At 36.8% G+C, this 22,968-nt stretch overlaps 1 protein-coding gene across 1 annotated transcript in view; it reads right to left on the bottom strand.

Annotated features, from left to right (window-relative positions):
* arhgap22b (Rho GTPase activating protein 22b) overlaps window positions 1-22,968 on the bottom strand; it is a 35,758-nt gene that overhangs the window by 4,033 nt on the left and 8,757 nt on the right. Inside the window, exons 2-9 of the mRNA XM_082152114.1 lie at window positions 21,120-21,319; window positions 15,150-15,237; window positions 9,025-9,147; window positions 7,256-7,463; window positions 7,035-7,167; window positions 5,506-5,579; window positions 5,300-5,421; window positions 1,737-2,610 (exon numbers count right to left, since the gene is read on the bottom strand). Coding sequence (XP_082008240.1) covers window positions 1,737-2,610; window positions 5,300-5,421; window positions 5,506-5,579; window positions 7,035-7,167; window positions 7,256-7,463; window positions 9,025-9,147; window positions 15,150-15,237; window positions 21,120-21,319 — 1,822 coding nt within the window. The remainder of the gene's footprint in view (window positions 1-1,736; window positions 2,611-5,299; window positions 5,422-5,505; window positions 5,580-7,034; window positions 7,168-7,255; window positions 7,464-9,024; window positions 9,148-15,149; window positions 15,238-21,119; window positions 21,320-22,968) is intronic.

Here is a 22,968-nt window from a genome sequence, read left to right as displayed (position 1 = left end):
AATCATTCTAATATGATGATTTGATGCTCAAGAAACATTTATGATTATCATCAATGTTGAAAACAGTTTTTTTTTTTCAAAATTCTTTGATGAATAGAAAGATTTTATTTAAAATAGAATATTTTCTAACATTATAAATGTCTTTACTGTAACTTTTGATCAGTTTAACTCATCCTTGATGAATAAAAGTATTGATTTATTTTATTTCTTTCCCCAAAAATAAAATAAAAATTCTTACTGACCCCAAACTTTTGAACGGTAGTGTTTAATGTTACAAAAGCTTTAGATTTCAGATAAATGCTGTTCTTTTGAACTCTCTATTCATCATAGCATCATGAAATAAAAATGTAAATAACTGTTTTCAACATTGATAATAATCATAAATGTTTCTTGAGCGTCAAATCATCATATTAGAATGATTTGTGAAGGATCATGTGACACTGAAGACTGGAGTAATGATGCTGAAAATTCAGCTTTGATCACAGGAATAAATTACACTTTACTGTATATTCACATAGAAAACAGCTGTTTTAAATTGGAATAATATTTCACAATATTACTGTTTTTGTTTGTATTTTTAATCAAATAAATGCAGCCTTGGTGAGCAGAAGAGACTTCTTTTAAAAACATAAAAAATCTTACTGACCCCAAACTTTGGAATGGTAGTGTGTGTATATATATATACATAAACAAACATGCGCGCACACACATTTGAAAATTTATATTTTTTTGTAATAATTATGATAAAAAGTTTATTTATCTTCATTAATTAATTCAAATTGAATTTATCGAGTTAGAAAAGTATACAAAGGCTTCAAAGGTAAAGTGTAGTTCTGTAATCCATCACAAAAAATAAGTTTAAAAAGTACAGATTCTAAAAAATAATGTATTGCTAGAATACATAATTTTTTAGGGAAACACTATTTGGACAGAATTAATTCCTAAACAATGTTATTATTATTACCAGAGGATATCTGTGATTTTTTTAGAGGACCCCAAAATTATATTTATAATAGAATTATTTTCTAAAGTTTGGGTGGCAACAAATATTATCCCTTGGACCCTTGCAAAAGAGTCATATTATTTTGCGGTGCTTGACTTTTTTGTTAATAAATATGCCAAAAAGACAAGATATATTTTCATTTGCTTTCCATATCCCTTACGAAAATGAACCATGGTTTTATTACCATGTTGTGTAACCATGGCTTTTGTCGGATTGATTACCATTTGATTAACCACAGTTTTACTTCTACATTTACATTTAATCATTTAGCAGACGCTTTTATCCAAAGCGACTTACAAATGATGAGAGCAATAGCAGCAATTAAACCAACAATAGGACGACCCTACCCAGTTTAGTCTAACGCAGTATATGTCATTATTATTATTTTTAAATAGACATAGAGTAGAAGAGAAGAGAAAAGAAAGTGTTAGTATTAATGGATCAAGTGTTGCCTAAAAAGATGCGTTTTCAGCCATTTCTTGAAAGTACTAATACCATGGTTAAACTGGTTAGTGTAGCAAAACCATGTTTTGTTGTTATTGCTAACAACAAGCATGTTTAAAAATAAATAAATAAAAAAATTGTAGTAAAACCATAGTTCATTTCCATAAGGTATGTTTGAGAAACACAAATCTGACCTTCTCTTTTCCCTAATCTAGTCCCATCCCAACAGGGCGTGTATTTTTAAACAATTCGAACCATCCTCATGGCATTTAAGAAACGGCAACCTTACTTTTGAATTCTAGATTCATAAGTCTGTTTCTGCTTCCTCAGCTCTTCTTTCAGCTCGGCCACGACGCTGACCAGAGATGAGGAGGTTTCTTCTGCGTCCTCGTCCACAACTCGAATGACCGGTGCCACGTTCCCACTATCGCTGCAAAACACAACGCTCGCGCGGTTCTCCTCAGTGCTGCCGATGTCCTGGTGTTCGCTGGGCTTCTCTTCCTCCTCGGCTCGTTCCTCCTGAGCGCTCGGCCCGTCGTCGGCCCCTAACGGCTCGCCTCCGGAGTCTGGGACCGAGATCTCACACGATGAGCTGGACCAAGGCGTGCTGTCCATACTCAACACGCTGCCCAGACTTGAAGAAGATGTGACGTTATCATAGGTAGACAGTCTCTGAGAGGAGCCTGAATCTCGGGAGCGTTCTCCGGAGCGTTCTCCGGATGAGGTGCGTCGGTGTCCCCGGAGAGAGGAAAGCCCGTTCATGAGCCAGTTCCCGCTGGAGCCCGTGGTCACGTCCACCGCAGAGACTTTGGCGGACTGTGGCCGGGGAGAGGAGCCTTTAAAGGTGTACTTCCACCCTGGAAGAGTCTTAGCCTGCTTACTGGGGCTGACGGCCGTCTCTCCCTTTCCCTGAGGCACAGACTTCGAGGTGCAAACGGCATCCACAGATGAGGCACTGCTACTGGTCGGGTCATTCTTGGCTGTGGGTGGGCAGGTTTGGAGATCCTCCTCAGAGATCCAGTCAACCAGGTTGGACTGCTGATGTTGCTGGCTTTGGTCCTTTACCTCCATCTGGTTCTGTGATGTTTCAGAGTCTTTTTCAGTGTACAGGCGATCATGCTTGCTAATCAGTAACGTCATGAGATGCTGAACGAGGGAGGTGCCTGTAAAACACATATGCAAAGGTAATGCATCAGCCTCGTATAAGTCATATACCCTTCCTACATTGGGATGTACATTTTAGTTACAGATTTAAAGCCCCCCTGTGGTGAAAATCCAGCTTTTAATGTAGTTTATGCTAGGGTTGTGCCGATGGACGATATCATCGTCCATCGTGATGGCTGACCGACATCACGATGGTGAGCCACCATCGTGATGCCACGCCCCCACCCTGTGAGACCAGCCCAGTCTCACGGCAGTTCGTGTTCGTGTGTACACCAGTGGTTGGGAACCTGGCTCGCGAGCCACACCTGGCTCTTAGGCAAAAATCATGTGGCTCGCAAGGTCTCTCACCCTTTACCAACGAACGATAAAAAAATTAAGACGTGCGTGTTCAGTGCTGTTCGCGAGTGTCACGAGTCACCACAGCAATCAACTAACCGCTTACGTTTCTGTGGTAACCTAACAGTTACAGCTCCTGCACTGGGATTCAAGCAGCTGCTGCTTGTTTAAGGTGATGGTGAAAATCATTTTAGAACAGCAGCGAAAATGTAAAAGTAGGCTATATAAACTTTAATATATCCTTTTATTGAAACGGGTGCTTTACTGTTCAAAGAGACATTTCGAAACATCTCACCCGCTGGCCGCTGGTACTTTCACTTTTGCCGCAGAGACCCTTTATGTCCTATAAATGTGTCATATTGTTGATAATCCGCGCAGATTTCAGTTGACGATTCTGTTTAAAGTTATTAATAATAAAACATGAATGAATGAGAAAGAAAAGAGCAGGATGTGCTTTATATTGAAAAGAAATATTAAAAGCACGATAAGTCGCGAAAGAGACCTGAATTGTACTGACAGGATGCTGTGCGCGCGCTCCGAGCGCAACATGGACAAGTAGTCTTTGTCTTCGGTTGCGAGCCTAAACGGCCAAATAAACATATAAATATTTCAAAATGCCAAGCCGAGTATTCCCGTGGCGTAAACACAGTAGAAGTAGCTACTTTCTCTCTCTCTTCGTGATGGTCAGCGCGATTCCGTAGCACCCCCCCCCCCCCCCCCCCGACGATATCATCGTCCATCGCGATGTTTTACTGTAAACATCGTCAACTGCCAATTTAGGGGACATCGCCCAACCCTAGTTTATGCGTCTATGTGGTGTTTTTAATATGCTTTAAGACAAACCATGTGTAAATTCATAAGTCGACACCATTGCTGAGTATTTCCTCCTTAAAACTGCAGTGAACCAAAGACAGTCTCAAAAACACGCTTTGAAATCGCTGGTGTTTCTGACGTCACAAACTACCTTGTAACCAATCAGATCTACGTGTGAGTGAGTGGAGGCGGGGCTCATTTGCATATTCATAGAACCACGAAATGAGGCAAGGATGTAAAGTTACATTTAAACTATTTTAAGGCATGAAGAAATTTTTTTTCAAGGAAAAAACATTTAAATGTGTCATTTTGGTGATCAAAGATGAGTTTTAAAGAGATAAAATTATTGACTACAGGGGGTCGGGACTTTAACTGATATAATGTTAATATACCAACCTACTGAAGTACTAATATCTGTTTTGTTCCATTGTAATTGCAACCACTAAAAACAGGTGGTGATGAGAAATATACATGATGAATCAAAGCTTATCACAAGTATCTTTTCCACAAGCTGAGAAGGTCATTTCTAGTATATAAAATCTGCAGTGTCATTAACACAAATACTAAACACCATCCTGGTAACGCACACGACACTAAAGTAATGCAATAAACATTAATTTAACAAAATTAGACCCTAATGAACATAACTGGTAAGAAAAACTAAGAAGAAACAGTTATTTCAACGAAAATATATCAAATGTTAAGTGTCACGCAGGGAATTATGGGAATGTCAATTAAAATTTTTTCACTGTAAATTATACAATGACTTGTTCTTTTTTTACTTCCAAAATGGTAAATTTACCAGTATTTTACTGTAAAATTACATTAAATATAAGGTTAGCACTGTAAAAAAAAGTTGCTGCCTTAAATTTTACAAGTACAATTAGCTTGTTTAAGTCATTTCAACTTAAATTACATTAAACTCACTTTAAAAATTAGTTGAATCTTGTATAACTTTTTATTTTTTATTTTGATAAGTTAAAGAAATGGAAAAACTTGTCATAACTTATTGATCATATAATGTTTGACAGTGTATTACAGTTCTTCACCATAGATAATAATGAAACTTATTGTTAACCAGTTTTAGTCTTTACTGTTAAAATCACAATCATTCAGAACAGAGCATGAATGAAAAATATCATATAAACAACATTTATTATTATACATTTATTATAAATACTACTTTTAATCCAAAAAGAAGCCTCCAAATTTGTAAACCAATAATTAGTATATTTAAATATGCAAATAATATTAATGACTGTATCTAAAATAAACAAAAGGAGCAATAAATAAATAAATAAATACCAATACTAATATTTTTGTGTGTGTGTGTGTGATCTATTTCTGGATATATATTTATATATTATGTTAATAAGTGGTACATGCTCAAATATTTAGTAGTGCATATTATAATTGCATTTATATCACAAATATACACTACGTTTTAGGCATAGCTGGTGCAACCATCCAACAGGTGTCCAGTTTTGAAGTGTGTCTTGTTTTACAAACTAATTGGTTTGAAATTCGATAAGAGCTTACCTTCCATAATAGCTACTGGATCCTCCATTTTAGGACGAAGGATATTTGGTCCAAACACGGTGGCCAAGTTCTGCACACCCATTTTGTTTTCATTTGAGTGAGACTGCACCTCATCCAGAAATCTATAAAAAAAGAAGTTCACTTTGAGCACTGAACCATGAAAAGGACTGACAAGAATGTGTCTAAAATGATTATGTTGGACCTACTTGCATATATATTTCAGAAGGTTGTAATTGGCAGCTGGAAGCGTCGTTACTAGCTTCCCTAATTCTTGTATTCCCTGTGGAAACATACAAAATCACTGAAGCGACCACAGCATCCTATGGTTTGAAATCAAGTGAAAACATGATGTTTTTCCACATTTCACGAAAATTATGCTTTTCTAAAAATCAAGTGTTTGAAACTTTGATAATATGCATAGTGTAATTCAATTTTGACTTCCGCTTCACGCATCTTCTGAATCTGTGCATCGCATCATGTCAGCTGGGAAATATGTGGGAGGAACATTGGCTAGCAAACCGCATACTGACTGTAACAGCTTTCTGTTTTATGAGCACACAAACATACTTTTTGACAAAACTGCAGAAATAATTGGCACCAATACCAGCAAAAAGCTCAATACAGATCAAATTCTATAAGCAACTACAGGTCAGAGCAGCCATATGCATTCATATGGTAATTCATTAAGCTTGTTCCAACATAGCAATTTTTGTTGTTACTGTTAACATTTTCTTAATGTTATATAGTTGGTTCAAGGGGTTAGTTTGACAATGTTGATGTTTGCAACCCTTCACAATATTTTATTTAAAACAAAATGATTTTTAATCAGCAACAATCACAAAAACAACCGTGTTTAAACACATCCCAGGCTAAACACTTCTTTCCACTAACAATTTATGGAAAATGTACTCTAGTTAAAAGCCCTATTCAGACGGGAGTAGTTTAACATGGAGAGGTGGGGTAAAGTAATAATTACCAGAGCTTCTCAGTGATTTTAGTCCCGTCCGAATGTGCATCTCAGTGATCATTACGGACAATGTCAGTAAAGGTTACGACGACTTTTACTTTCAGTAAAAAGAGCTGGAAAAATGTCCTCAGGTAAAACTAATCCCGTGCGAATAGACCCGCTGTAAATATGTACGTAAATATTTTGTGTTTAAAAGTAGTTTTCCACGGTTTTTCAAGTATGGAGACGCTTGAAAAAGCATTCAGTTGCATTCTAGACGCTGGAACGAGTCTGTGACAAAACTCAAGTGTTTCACACACACACCATTCAGATCAGAAAGAAGATCGACAGCACTTGTTAGAGGCACGAAACATCTTTTAGTGTTAGATAAGTACCAACACAATCCAATCTGAAGTTAATTAATACATCGTTCGACCGGACATAACTGTTTTATATATATATAAATATAGGTTATATGTGTTTGTGCACGTGATATCAGGAAGCAACGTAATACACACATGACGACAGGAGGGTGACGGCGATGCGCAAATCGACTTAACATTACTCCTCCCACTTCTGCTAGTTTTCCTGAGATATCTTATCCCGTGCGAATTGGCCATTAATATTACAGACGTCCTGTGATAAAATTACATTACTCCATCTACCCTTGTAAAGTTAATCCCATCCGAATAGGGAAACTTGGATCATGTAGGTGTTTTCAAATACAGCTAAATGTTGTTCCTTTAAGTTTATTTCTCTACATTTCATACATATTGTTCATTCACTAACCTCTTCCTCATCTTTGGCCAGGAGCTGAGCACAAGTGAGGAAATCCTCATACTTGCAGAAGGGAACGACTGGCTCGGGCAGCTCCCTGAGATACAGCTTCAGCAGGGAAGCCACAGTGTGGACATCAGTGTTACTATAGAGGACAATTATAGGGTTAGTACCGACAGTTGGAGAGGGTTAAGTGGTTCCATGTCTTTGCTTGGAGTAGTTGGTGGTAGTACCTGTCAAACTGAGGTTTATCTCCACAGTCAAAGGCCTCCTGAAGGTCCTTGACGAGGTTGGCTTGTCCTGGCATCCGGAACAGTCCTTCTTCATCAAGCCCCTGTTCCCTAATGAAATCCACACACTGCTCAACCAAGAGAGGGGCGAGACGAGGGCCAAACTTCCTTTCATACTGTACGGTGTCCTCCAAACGCTGCCCAAATATGCCTGTAGAGATGAATCAAACGACAGATTCTTATACTGTACATGAGCAGTCAAGACAGACCATGGCATTTACTCTACTCTAGGTTCTTTAGATTAGTAAAATGTTATTCACACAAAAAAAAAATATATTTTAAGAACGGTTCACTGAAAGGTTCTTTGGAGAAACAAATGTTTCAGTGTTTCTTCAGTGCAAAAAACTTTTGAGTGAAAGCAAAGTTTCTGGGGGGAATGAGTGAACGCAAAACATTGCCAAATAATTTTTCCTCCCATCTTATATATTTTCTTCTTCACCAATCACCATGTCCGTACTTTGGGGAACCCAACATAACTAGCCTATTCTATGGTATCACTGCACAAAACCTTTAGAAAACTTTATTTTTAAGCATGTAAGGTAGGTAATTCAGGATATTATACTTGTACATATCGAAAAAACATAGTAGCCAATTTACCTAGTCATCGGCCAGGATGGATTTTTCATTAGCAGACACCGATATTGACAACTAAAGAGCTAATTTACATACACAATATTTTAGTGTAGCATATAATATGCAAGCTAAGCTGAAATGCAACACTATTTTCACAAAATATTTGCTTGAAATCCACTACAAATATGTATTATATATTTTATTATTTAATTATCCTACCAAAACATTATAGTACTTGTACTACATGCAGTATGGTAGTAAAAATCAACCTGTGGTTAACTTACTGATCACGTGACTTTGTTCGTGCCGTTTCACTCTTACCACACCTGCAGTTTTTTGACTGACAGCTTTACTCCAAACGACAGGACAGCAGCGAGAAGATTCGCAATTACAGTGGCCGTCGAAGTATTTCGAAGAACGCGAAGTACAAAGAAACACTCGTTTTTCAGGGATATATTCTCTTTCCATCGATATCCTGTCAGCGCATCCTGTGCATCCGGGTTCTCTGAGGGACCGTTAATCTTCTTGTTTGAACCAGAAAGACGCGCGAACTATTGATGGTAACTAACGACAAGAAGATCACACAGAAAGAATGTTTTGATGTGGATATAGATCCTAAATTTGTCTTAAGTATAATTATATCAATCCAAGCTAAATAAAAAAGCACGGTCTTTAAAAAATCTTGGCGTCAGTTTGGTTGACGCGAGAGACTTGGAAACGTTCCCGCCGGTTTCGAGACCACGGTAAGAAAATTACTCTTTCGTGTTATTGTATGTCAAAAGATAACATCAACATGTTGTACAAGCTTTAACTGTTCAAGTTGCTGGAGACACGTTGCCACATTGTCTCTAACTGAGAGCAGATATCTTGGACTTGCTTACATTACGTTACTTGTTTGAACTTTCTATTAATAACAGGGCCTTTGTAATTGAATCTCGGGATAGTGAGGGATCCTACTCTGCTCAGGGATATTTTTGTGAGCATGTCCTGGTCATAGCCTATCATGTGAACATACAAGAAATATCCAATGGCATAGATAAGTATTCACTTGTTTTACAACTAGTTATACAGTCATGTTATATGTTATTTAGTGTGTGTCTTATATTGGTAGCTGTGGTTGTGGTCCACCTGGTATTTACCTCCTCCAAATGGAGCCCATATGACCCGTCTGATGGCCTTCACCCAGTCGTCCATGTCACTCTGGGAGTTGGCCATGAGCAGAAAAGACTCATGGCTCATCGCAGCCTTGTCTTTCTCACCAGCTGAGACAGAAATCAAGAGAGGAAATCTGTGAGATGATGGTATTACTTGTTTTACCTCCTGTCCGATTTTAGGGAAAAATCGAGTCCATTGGAGATGTCCGAATAAACACCACAGACACAGTGTAAGAGTAAAACTATATGCAAAATAAGATACACCAGTGTTTTACCAGATGAGAAGTTTATTCTATGTATCATCTTTTTACTACTTTAATTAATTTTACTCTAATTAATTTTATAACTATCATTTATCTCTTTTAATTCCTTTTATAACTGCTTTTATTTTGTGCTTATTTTCTATGCAAAGCACTTTGAATTGCCATAGTGTGATATTTTAATTGCTTTCTATGTAAAGCATTTTGAATAACTTTTAATTTTCCTTGCTTTTATTTTGTGATTATTTTTATTCCTTTCTAAAAGCACTTTGAATGGCCATAGTGTATGAAATGTGCTATAAATAACATTGCCTTACCTTGTTTTTCACCTCTACATCACTGTTTATTACTCAAAGATTCATATCTCCCTACATATGTCTTGCTTGAGTAGTTTCTTGCAAATTTTTTAATTAAGTGTTCATGTAAAATAAATTCAGCATAAGGTATTTATATTTACTGCAAAACTAAATAGTCTTAAACATGGCTGTTATAGCTTGCAACCAAGATTATTTGCCCAAGAAAAAATAGAAATGTGAATTTCTATGAGCAATATCATTAGATAGTGCTGAAATTATGGAAGTGTTGTAGGTGCTGTAAGTGGTTATGATTTAGTTTTCTCCATTTTCAGTCACTTTTTTGCAATTTAAAAAAAAAAAATTATAGGGTAATACATTTTATGTATCTCTAATTAGTAAATGTAATGTAGCAGTAATATATATTTCAGTAAAACTTTAAGGCTTTAGCATCAAACTGTGGTTCAATCCATCTGGCCATCATTGGCATGAGCAGTTGAACACTTCACAAATCATAATAACTTAAAGCAGACCTAGAAAGAAAGAGCCAAAGTAATACAGATGCTTTGCAACAATAATGGATAAAAAGTAGAACAACTTCCATAATGGCATCAGTTTATAGCTTAACAATGATAAAGGCAAAATTATTATTCTGTTCAGCCAGACAGAATGACTGAAGTAATAACTCAAGAGACGATAAGTGTTCACAGCAGACTCGACTGAACTGCTAAACAAAGTACTGATGCAATTAAGATAAATAAGACAATCAGACCCAGCGAGACCTCTGAGGCTAACGCTCTCACACAGAGTGGAAGGAATAATGAGAATCCCTCATTTCTCACCATGGTGTGGCATTTTGTTTCGCATTCATGTCTCTTTAGGAAGTGTCAGCATGACTGCTGATATTCTGGGAGGGAAAAGAAACACAGGCTTGTGGCGATAGTATGCATCAGTTATCTGATTAAGAGAATTCTGGGGAATTTATTTAAGCTGAGACCATCCCCAACCATTGCACTTTGTTGACTATATCACCATTTTTTTAAATGATTGGTATCTGACTGATAATGTAAGGGATTATTATTTTTTCAATTCAAACAGTGAACCTTTTTTATATACACTCGTCAGCATTCTGATATAGGTTATTCACGTGATTCGTGCAAATCTGTGTTTTATTGGGGGGGGGGGGGGGGGGGGGGGGGGTATATGATCTGAAGAGAACTGACTGTCTTCTTTTCATCTTACCTTTGTATGATGGCTAATGAACTAGTGTTTATAAGCGCTGCTCTTCTTTCTGTACAGTATTGTTGCTTTTCCATAAGCACCACCTACTGTAAGAGAGTGAATTTGCATTGTCATTTATCCTGTCTATTAATTTCGTGTAACGTACTTAATAATTTTTTAGATTGAAATGTGAGGTTTATCATTTTCCCAAAATTCGTTTTGGTCAAAACTTTTAATTAAACTGTTTTTTTCTCCTATTATTTGAACTGTAAAGTTGTTAAAATCATATTTTTTTTGTGAATTTTTCCCCCTTTTAAATTTTATTTTATTTTATTTTTACAGTTACCACAGACATTGGTGTTGATTACATTGCAGTTACATTGCAACCTTAACAACACGTAGTTCTATTCTAATATCAGAATTTTCTCAAATGATATGAACTGCTGATTACAAGAAACTTGTCATCTTGTTGCAGTTATGTGTACCTATTACAAAATGTACAAAAAAGTAAGCATATTTATTTTCTAATCATACGTAAAAATGATCCAATGTCTGATTTATTTTATTTTTTTAAACTATCATCGTAAACACTTGAAAATGGCATTCAAAAGGGGTTTAGATTTACAATTTCGTACAGCATTTTGATGATAGGCCATATTTAAAAAAAAAAATATATATATATATTTTTTTATATTGTGGCATCCCTAATGCCACAATATAGTTAAATAAAGTTCAGTAAGAAAATAACACATCATCATGAGCCAGCATGTCTAGCTCTTTGTATATGTTTGGTATTGACCCATACTCTAACAATGCTATAACAGTATTATAAAGAAAATGGTAGAAAATCATCGTCACTTCGATCTCTAAGTGCACAAATAAATGCATTACCTTGGGGTAGTGGTGGTTTGAGCCTCCGTGGCTTACAGCAGCCCTGTCCCATGATGCACTTGAGGGATTGAGCTTGTATAGAACACTAATGTTGTGCCATGTCTCTTACTCCAACAGATTGGCCATGAACCCCAACACGGCACATGCAGTTCTCACACCACACTGAATTCATGCTGCAGAAGTGTTTGCTTCAAACCATCAAATCTTCAGTAAAACACTCTCATTTACATCTCAAACATGTCCCAGAGTGGATATAAAAAAAACTGGAACACGCTAGTCCATACAGTACGCCCTTAAAAAACAACAGCCAGTGAGTAGAAAGTACTTTTGTCGTCTCAGTTCAGCTCAAGCAGCAGCACTTCACTTCTGTTTCTCTCATTCCCACTGACTTCTCACGGTAGACTGACAGAAGGAGACGGCCTGCTCTGTTAGTCCTTTCTAAACACCTCACTGCACTTACGCAAACACACAGCACACCAGATGCATCAATCTCAGAGGACCTGATACTTGGGGAAATCCTCACTAGCAGATAACTAAACTTTGTGGAGGCAAGAGGAAGCAAGCATGGGTTAGAAGACCAGACTATGCTTTTGCATTCTGAATGCCACGCAAACACAGAAGCATGCTAAATAATTCCAGGCTTTTCCCATTGGTTTAGATCCCATTTTTTGTAGCACTTGTCATTTATCTCCCTGCAATGAATGGTGCCATTGTTGGATGTTTGTTGGATGTTTAGAAACCTCCAAAACATAAGATTGCTTCAATATTTCAGCGCAGTATGATAAAGATGTTTGCAAATCTGAGTTTTCTTAGCTGTAAATCACGCCTTTCCATTTCTCCATTGTTTTCGGATCTTATTAATGTTCTGAGTCACAACACAATCATTTCTATGTCACGTTATTGTTTATTTTGCATGGAAAAGGGACATTGTCAATATAAGTTTGTTTAACTGGAAGGAGCTGAAGCATGCTGGTCATGTGGTTAAGAGCTCTTCTCTCGGGAGGAGATGGTGTGTTGACTGATCTGGCATGAGAAAGTGGTGTCGGGGGCTGGGTAACTGCTGTGTGTTTGGCTATTTTATTTATTTTATTTGGTGCATTACTTTAGCTAACGCATAATTCAGTTATCTAAATGTTTATGATGCACTTTAGGGATGAACTTTTCGCTGATGCACTCTGATTCTTAAATGATTATGGATGATTCTACAAAAACTCATAATCATACTTTAAATAAATAATTATTATTATTAAAAAGCAGTAACACTTTACTTAAAACCTAAAACCTTTTTAGGTTACACTTTATTCAGTGTCTACAGTGGACCATTATACTAGCTATAAGTACCTCTGCAGATACATGTCTACTAGCAGTCATCATTACAGTCACTATTAGTAAACTGTTAGGGATTAGGTTAGTAGACTAAATTGATCTGTACTTGCAAAGTAACAGTCAGTAGAATGTCTGTTGAAGGATTAAAATAGTTTTATCAGATATTAAGCAGACAGTCTATTAATACTGTAATGAGAGTTAGTTGACATGTAGTTGCAAAGGTACTTGTAGTTAATAGAATGTCTTAAGTGGACCATTACAAACCTTTGTGTATAATGGATTATAAATACACTCATAATGTACGCTGTAATGCATATCTTTTCAAAAAATATCTGTAACCAATGTTAAAATGCATTATAATATTTGCAGATTCCTTGTCACATCTGAAATGTGCTGTTTGTAGTGCTGTAAAGCATTAGGCCTATACTTTCTAAAGATGTAGCATTTAATAGATAAGTATTATAAGAGTTACAATTATTGCATTGCAAGGCATAATTAATGTATTAAAATCATATTATATTATTTAGTGTATGTGCCTAAAAATTTCCCAACCCTAATGCACATTGCTCTGGAAAAGAATACACCATAATACATGTTAACCAACAAGAGTTAGATTATTTTTAACCAGATCTGCACAGTTAGATTTTTATTTTATTATTATTATTTGGTCATATTGCTGTCTCTTACTTGAACAACCTAGGGCTGCATTTTCAGAGATATAAGAAATTAAATATTTCCCTTTTTAATATGATTAGCATGTGCAAGAGAGAGAGAGAGAGAAAGGGGGATGCACATCAGGCATCATCTTAAGGATTTAGAGAGAATTTATATCTTGTAAACACTGGAGGTTTGCTGCAGTTAGCCGAGTGATAGGCATGTAGTTTACAGCACAGCTGTAATTAATTATTCTGTTTTCTTTGCTATATTGTTAAAAAAAAAAACTGCATGTCCCAACTGCATGTCTTCTAGAGCTCTGATGGGTGTCACACTGATGTGTTGTTTACTTGTCATAAATAAAACAAACAGACATTCAGCATCAGTAAATCAGGCTGACCCCATATGACCCCTCTGCAATCAGAATTTTCTGGAAGGCCCGTTTGATTTCCTGTCACTCAGAAACTATATACAGACCCTTTCCAAAAAAATTTGAATATCATGGAAAAGTTTATTTATTTCCATAATTCCATTCAAAACGTTAAACTTCCATAGTTTATAGATTTGGGGCCCACAACTTAAACGATTTCAAGTATTTAGTTGTTTATTTGTACATAATTTGGGCTTTCAGCTCATAAAACCCACGAAAACAGGATTTCAAAAAATTAGAATATTACATGAAATCACACAGTAATTACACAGTGATACCATGGTCATTGAACCAGGTTTTGGTTCTTTTGGCAGTGTGGGCAGGTGCAAATCCTGCTGGAAAATGAAGTCAGCATCTCCATAAAGCTTGTCTGCTGAAGGAAGCATGAAGTGCTCTGGAAATGTCCTGGTAGACGGCTGCGTTGAGTGGACAGCACAGTGGATCAACACCAGCTGATGACATGGCTCCCCAAACCAACACAGACTGTGGAAACTTCACACTGGACTTCAAGCATCTTGTGCCTCTCCATTCTTCCTCCAGACTCTGGGACCTTGGTTTCCAAATGAGATGCAAAATTTGCTCTCATCAGAAAAGAGGACTTTGGTCCACTGTGCTTTATTAAATCCAGAGTCAACGCAGCCGTCTACCAGGACATTTTCAGAGCACTTCATGCTTCCTTCATTCTCCAGCAGGATTTGCACCTGCCCACACTGCCAAAATAACCAAAACCTGCTTCAATGACCATGGTATCACTGTGTAATTACTGTGTGATTTCATGTAATCAAATTTTTTGAAATCCTGTTTTCGTGGGTTTTATGAACTGGAAGCCCAAATTATATACAAATAAACAAATAAAAACTTGAAATCGTTTAAGTTGTGGGCCCTGAATCTATAATCTATGGAAGTTTAACGTTTTGAATGGAATTATGTAAATAAATAAACTTTTCCATGATATTCAAATTTTTTGGAAAGGGTCTGTAGACTGTTACATGCTGGTTTCGGTATAGGACAGCAATGATTTGAAGTGTTTCTCACCTGGCATAATCTCAAAAAGGTGTCTGCCGGGTTCTTCTGGGTTGGCTGTCAGCTCATTCACTTGGCTGCCCTTCAGTGAGATGCAGCCCTGCACAGAGACATTCAAATGCATCACTTAATCTTCATTGACTTAAAAATCAGTCAAACGTAATTACCATGCGCTCTTGAATGTAATTCTTTAATAAGCATCAAGTATTCATCTGGAAATGTGTAACCAGGGATTTTGAGTACACATTTTCCGAGTGCCTCCTTCAATTAGATGAACTATAAACTGAATGAATTCCAGAGATTATTCACCAGGGCAACTAATTGCATGTAGATTTGGGGTCAGAATCTCCCCGGTGCTTTTAGCTATAGGCAGCTAAATCTATTTGGCAATATTCATGACATTTTCCTTTTATTGGACGCTATAATAAGCCCCTTTCACACAGCGCGGTGATCCCGGGAAATTGCCGTAAAATTGCTAGAGTGCCTTGTGTGATGCCGGGATCGGGACCTAGTAACATTGCCGGGATCAGTCCCGGAATGTGCCCAGTGTGAACAAAAGCCAGGACCAATGCCGTAAGGGGTATTTTGTTGCTCTTAGAAAAAAGTTTGTGTTCGTCATCAACAAAGAAAGAGCTAAAAAATGTGTGCAAACTAGAATGAGGCCGAGACCAGGAGCTCCTTACTGTCCGCGCTGAAGCTGAGAGCATTCGTCAGCTTTGTGGAACGGTACGCGATGTGTTAGTGTACGACCGAATCCAGAAGAAAATACTCAAGCGTGGTTTCTCCAGATCGAGAGCGCAGATCATTAGTAAACTTAAGGCCATGTCCACACTAATACGTTTTTAGGGCTGAACGATTTTGGAAAATAATCTAATTGCGATTTTTTTAACCAATATTGCGATTGTATGCGATTACTTTTTAAGTTCTTTATCTTCTGTATTATTCGACAAAGACAAGCAATAAATCATTGTATAGTAGGGATGGGAATCTTTAGGCACCTCATGATCTACTTTTTTTCGTAATTAATATTATTAATAACAGTTAAAATCTTTATTTGTGTAATTATACGTATTTTTAAAAATAATTATTAAAAAAACATGTTAAGAATTTTAAATAGGCTATATAAACGAATATAGCTTCAAAATATAAAAGCTAGTAAATAAAGAGGAACAAAAAAAACATATTACAAGCAATAAACAAAGAGTGCTTTCAGTATTTAAAAGTAGGCTGTCTGAACGTTTTCCATTCAAGAGCTGTGAGTGATTTGTCTTCTCAGTTTAGATACGATAAGCTGCATTCACACTAATGCACAGATCCCTTTTGAAATATAAGATGTGGTTTGTCCTGTTGGTTTAAGATATGACTGACCGTGTTTACATTCGATGGGCGAGACCGCGAACTGCAAGAGTAACATCAAGCAAAGCGGAAACCAGTGCGATAAAGCCCGCGAATGTCCTTGTAATTCGCTTAAACCTTTCCGAAATTTATGAAAGATTATTTTTCGGAAGGTTTCGTGTGTGTGTGTGTGTGTGTGTGTGTGTGTGAGAGAGAGAGAGAGAGAGAGAAAATACGGCTGTTTCTAAAGCACACGCAGCGTCATCACGCATCTGTTTAAAAACTAAGCTCAGACTCGATTCTGAAATTCTCTGAATATATTATTATACATTATATATTAATTATATATATTATAACATAATATAACATAAATCAAACATAAACTGTTCTTTCCTGTTTGCCAGGCCTATATGCGTAGTGTGCCAAGTTGATGCTGATGACTGCTTTTCTCTCGCGTGTCACGTGACCAGAGTGTAATCGCAGCCTTTGCGGTTTAAAAATCGCGTTTCATCATATCGCGATATTATCGCAAATGCAATTAATCGTTCAGCCCTATACGTTTTCGTTTGAAAACGTATCTTTTTCTCTCCGTTTTGGCCTTCCGTCACTGCGTCCACACTGAGACGGCGTTTTAAGTCAACGAAAACGTAGCTTTTGGAAAACGCTCTCCAAAGCGGATAAATTGGAAAACGCCGTCTTCGCGTCGTAGTGTGGACTGTGAAAACGGAGGCTTTTGAATACGATGACGCATTTTTAGTCATGTGATGCAGTCATATGACCAATTCAGCCAAGATGGTGAACGACATTGTACAGCAGTTGTTTTGGATGCTCTCCGTTTTGACCAGTAGCACCTCACTGCAGTACACAAGATCCAGGGGGCGGAGTTGGATCCAGATCTAAGGGGTGGAGATTGGTGGGTTTAGGGATCAAGGGGTGGAGATGGGTAGGTTTAGGTATATGTAAGGTGGGAGGAGTTGGATCTGGATCCAACTCCTCCCCCTGGATCTCGTTTTGACTGCCTTGTTAAAGATTAATGTTTAATCTTAACATTAATCATAACAGTTTGTACATAGTGCAGATTGCGTTTCTTCAAAGGAGACGGAATGTTTACTCGCAGTTGTTGTTTAGCGGCTGAACTCGAGGACAGTTGCGTCTCAGAGCCGGAAAGTAAATAAACGGCTAGCGGAAATGACGCAGGTCGAAGCGTCTTAGGATTTACTCATGCGCAGTACGGGGATGTAAGCGTTTTCAGACGTTTCAGTATGGATGAGCAACTTTTGGAAAACGACTGAAAATTATAGTGTGGATGCGGAGCGTTTTTAGACTTCGTTTTAAAATTTATCCGGATTAGTGTAGACGTAGCCTAAGACGCTAAAACGTAGCCTAAGACGTTGCCTAAAAATCCACCAAGTGCACGACTACAATGGAAAGAGTGGTAGAGGAAGATTAGAATTGCCTTTCTACAACACATCCTGACGTGTCTTTACGGGATCTTTACGGGATGTGTGTGAACGCACTCACTGATTCCGGAAAATCACTGGCAGTGTGAATGAACCAAAATCAAACGATCCGGGGACAAATCCCGGGACACATTATCCGTGTATTTTCCAGAATCTCTGTGTGAAAGGGGCTTAAGATGTTTTGACTATGGCGATTTAAAACAATTATTTTAAGGAATTCAAATTCTTAAGTTTTGTCTTGAGAACATTCTTGAGAAATGTTTGGGAATGCAAAATGTTCTTTGTGAACGAACCATAAAAAAACAGATCATGATGCGTGGGATGAACTCCTTTTATCTCAGTGTGTGATTTGCTATGAGATTTTCCTACACAGCCCTTCCACTTTGAATCCCATTGATTAAAGGCAGGAAAAGTGGGTGGGATTGACATTTTCACACACATCCTGGCCAGCACAGCATGGGCTCAGATTAATGGTGCTTGAATGAGTATTGACAGTCTCCTGTGAGGGTTAGTTGCTCATCACACACCTCAGTCTGACTGACGAGGCTGGACGGTATTGATTGCTTAAAATGAATGGTCATAAACCTGTTAAAAAAGCAATTTGCAAGCTTGTATTGTGGTGGCAATGTAAAACAACTGGGCATAAATGGAAAAGCTCACACTTACTGTTCAATAGCTGTTTGTCACATGATGCTTTAACATATAGTGCAGTCTAGAACCTTTCTTAAAGGTTCTGTATGTAACTTTTTCACTCTACTAAAGCATAAAATACCATAATATGTTTGTTATTTGCATATATTGAGGAAACATGCTAAGTTCACATACTCGTTTCTCTGAAAAACAGCTTTACAGCCAGTTATTTTACTTTGAAATGTGCATTTCCGGCCTGGAATGTATGTTTTTGTTTTGGTCTGTGATACTTCATGTTGCCAATTTGCAATTTTCATTGTCCATTGCGCTCGTTCTTGTTGCATGTGCTCAAACTGGCAACCCGTGTGAGCGCCGTCCAGTCTGAGGAGCAGGCGGCGGGAGAAACGACGATCTCCGATATTTTGAATTTGGACTGCAGTACCTATTTCAACCACACGTTGTCATTCTTACAGACTGCACCTTTAAGTGTGTGTAGTGTTCAAGAAGCAGTTTAGTTTGGGGTGTTACACCTATTGACAGTTTATTTATTTATTTTTTGCCATATTTTGTTGATGTCACACTTAACAAGAGCCGGTTTGCGACATGAGAGAATTATTTTTGTATTTGTGTTTGTGTAACGATGTTCAGTTCTGTTAATGATTCTTGATTGTGATTGTGTTTCTCAGCAGCATCACAACACCGCTTGTGAATCTACACGAACGTTTACATTTGTGAATATACAGACGCTTAATTGGATGCAACTTACAGTACACTGCATGCAAGATATACATTTATTCAGTTTATATGATCATTAAAGAATATCTTATGAGCTGGATCTTTTTACTGAATCAAACTAATTTCTGATTACAAAACAAATGGCTGTTGTGAGATATTTATTTGACTAAATCAAAAATGTATAGCTACCAATATGTTTGGCAAATACTCTTTCATTAAAAAAATTCACAAAAAAAATCACTTTCAATGAAGTAAAACAATTGAAAATAGGGGGGAAATTACATTATGAAATAAATGCTTTTCTTCAAAAACATGTTAATTACAATTATTGGCGGCCTTAGAAATTATTATGTGTAAAACATCTCTGAAGTACATTCCCCTTCAAATGTAATTTTTTTTAGCATGCCAGGGTGACTAGACAAAGCACATTTTTGAAAAGTCAAACTTTTGCCAACTGGTTTCAAAGTAGGGATGGGCATTTTTCAAAAATATTGAATTCAAATATTTGGGCTCATAAAAATCGAATATTCGTTTATTTAAATTATGTTTAACAAGCAAGCCGTTTTTTTCCCCACCATTTCTGAACAAGCTTACAATTAGGCAATATACACATCAAGCTTACTATATATCTTAAGGTTTTCTTTTAGTTTAAACATTAAACAATATGTGTAAACAAAAAATATAAAAAACAAAAGCATTTGCGCTAAAGCAGCGCGAACGAGAAAAAAAAACCGCTAATAAAGCAGACTGCGCCGTTATCATACAGAACGTATGCACTCGAGTCAGCATATGGTTATCGTGTTTATATTGTTTCACGTTCATGTTGAGAAAAACAATAATATCCGCTTGCTCGAGTGAGAAAACGTGCTGCGCTGACAGACGTTGCAGAGACACAAAGATAACGGTTTGCTAAGCGAAGTTTCTAAAAGCAACTTTGTTTTTTTTGTTTTTCTTAACCGGTCTCCCTTAAAGGAAGTATATGTCTCAAAATTATTTTGCTATCAGAAGATATCATATCTGATCACTAGCGCTACAGAGTTTACCTGCTGTTTGGATTTCATGTGATTTCTCATTTGGGTGGTGATATTATGATAACTCAGTTTCATTAATTAATTTGATTAAAAGTACTTCCATTTTATAATATAATTTTCATCTAAGTAATTCCAAACTTCGCGAGGCAGACGACGACATTATGTGATCAAATACCAATCCACTTGTTAAACACGCTCCACAGCGCCACCCAGTGCATTTAATTATAACTGCGAGTTAGTGATTGGGATTTATCATGTATTCACTGCATTAACGGCCAGCAAAGCAACGTAAAATTCGAATAGTATTTTATTTTTCGAATAATAATTACACATCGAATATTCGAAAATTCGAATATTCGTGCACATCCCTATTTCAAAGTGCAAGTGCAATCCAATCAGAAAACTTTGAGTTTCGTCAGGCCTTTGTGCATTCAAAGAACATGTAGGCTATGTGACAAGTTAAGTGGGTTTAGCACCATATTCAGCTCCATAATCACTTTTTTGCTTTTAATTTTGACTCAATCTTTGATTACAGTGGTCTCAGTAGCATCTTTGTATGGTAGAGTTTTGGAAAGAGGTGTGTGTAATCGAATGGGTGTGTCTAATTCAGTTTGAACTTACAGTACAGGACTTGTAGCAACCATTGGAGAACCATCTCCATAGTGCAGTGGTGCAAATTCGGCAGTAGTCAAGCCCACATTTATTTTCATAGGTGCAAGTTTGTTTCTGCATAGTGTTCTGGTCTGGAGTTGTGAAGAGAAATGCATGTATGTCTCTAAAGCTGAACATACCTGTGGTTTAGTTTCCTCCTCATCCTTATAGAAGTAGAGATGGTCAGCACGAAGCACGAACCAGCGCAGCTGCCAGTTCTTCATGATGCTCCTCTGCTTCTTCAGCCAGCCGGCCTTTAGCACCCCCTCTTGGAGACTTGGTGAGGTGGGCCGACATGAGCCGCGTGATGCCTCTCCCATCACCATGCTCTTGGACCTGGCTGTAGGTGAAGAGAAGAGATGTAGAGTCAATGAGAAGTCAGTGAGACCTTTCTAGACTTCCATGATTTAAGGATGACAAACACAGAAGCAGAGGGGAAAATGGTCATCATTTGCTCACGTTGTTCTTGTGTGGAACACAAAAGGGGAATTGTAGTCTATTGTGTGCCTTCAGAAGACTTCATGAGTCATACCAACCATTTTTTATGAGAATTTTATTGTGGTTTTGTGTCTTTTTTTGAAGCTTGACAGCTTCAGTCTCCTTTCATGGCATACATGCACGGAAAAAGTGATCAGTACGTTTCTTTAAAAGTCCTCTTTGTGCTTCATGAACGGAAGAAAGCTTCACCAAAAACGTAGCAAGGATACTGTAGGTGAGACGTTTTAAGATACTAAATACATTTAGTGACTGATGCTAAATCAGTTTAGTGTCCTTGAGAGCAGATATCATGAATACTTATGAAACAGCTTCACAAACACATTTTTCAACATCAAATGGTTACAAATAATCAAATTATAGTACTGGAATAAAATGTTGATAGTTCGGATATAAACAATTTCTACGGTAGTAGAAATAGAGCAAATCACCTTTTGAAAGTAACTTGGCACTTCAAATAATGTTATATTCTTATATTGGCTACAATTATATATCCATTCAAGCGATTCGTTCAAAAACACTGGTTCATCCAGTACTCAAAAAAGTGAAGTCATTATAAGTCAATGAATCATGCATTCACACTGATAAAAAAAAAAAAAAAAAAAAAAAAAAAAAATATATATATATATATATATATATATATATATATATATGAAGAGTTCAGATGCAAAAGCCTCTAAATGCCATCTGAAATTTTCTTCTAGAATGATCATTTTTGTCAAGCTCGTATACTTAAGTTCAGTAATTTCACTTAAATGACAATTAATAGGTCATTTCCATTGGCATTTAAGTGAAATTACTGAACTTAAATATACGAGCTTGACAAAAATGATCATTCTAGAAGAAAATTTCAGATGGCATTTAGAGGCTTTTGCATCTGAACTCTTCATATATATATATATATATATATATATATATATATATATATATGAAGAGTTTCGTTGCAAAACGAGATATATCCATTTTGAGAAATGTTGGTTATTTGACATTATTATTTAAGACATCAACAGTCAAGTTCATTCACAATTTTTTGTACATTAAACTATTACTTGAGCTCAGTGAAGGCCAGGGACACAATATTCTTCAAATCCAGGATATTTTTTATTTAATTTTATGTCCATAAATAGTTCATAAATAAATCAAAAACCATGCCAAAATGCAACATATTTATCTTAACATTGTCAAACATCTTAAATTGGTTAAAAAAACAATACATCATAAATATATGGAATAGTATATACAAAGATTGATTAATAATAATAAGATTTTAAGAGTTAGTTTTGGCCAGAACATACACAACATAAAATTTTTTTTTTTTTTTTTTTTTTTGCAAAACGCTATATATACACCTTAGGCTATATTCTACTACTGTAATACCATTAAGAAAAGCTAGTGAATCAATGTTTTGTTTGTGTGTGTGTGTGTGTGTGTGTGTGTGTGTGTGTGTGTGTGTGTGTGTGTGTGTGTGTGTGTGTGTGTGTGTGTGTGTGTGTG

This window comes from Leuciscus leuciscus (assembly GCF_965113295.1).
Source record: "Leuciscus leuciscus genome assembly, chromosome: 21".
Classification (NCBI taxonomy): domain Eukaryota; kingdom Metazoa; phylum Chordata; class Actinopteri; order Cypriniformes; family Leuciscidae; genus Leuciscus; species Leuciscus leuciscus.
Note: the sequence above shows the minus strand (reverse complement) of the source record. Positions and strands in the feature narration are given on the sequence as shown.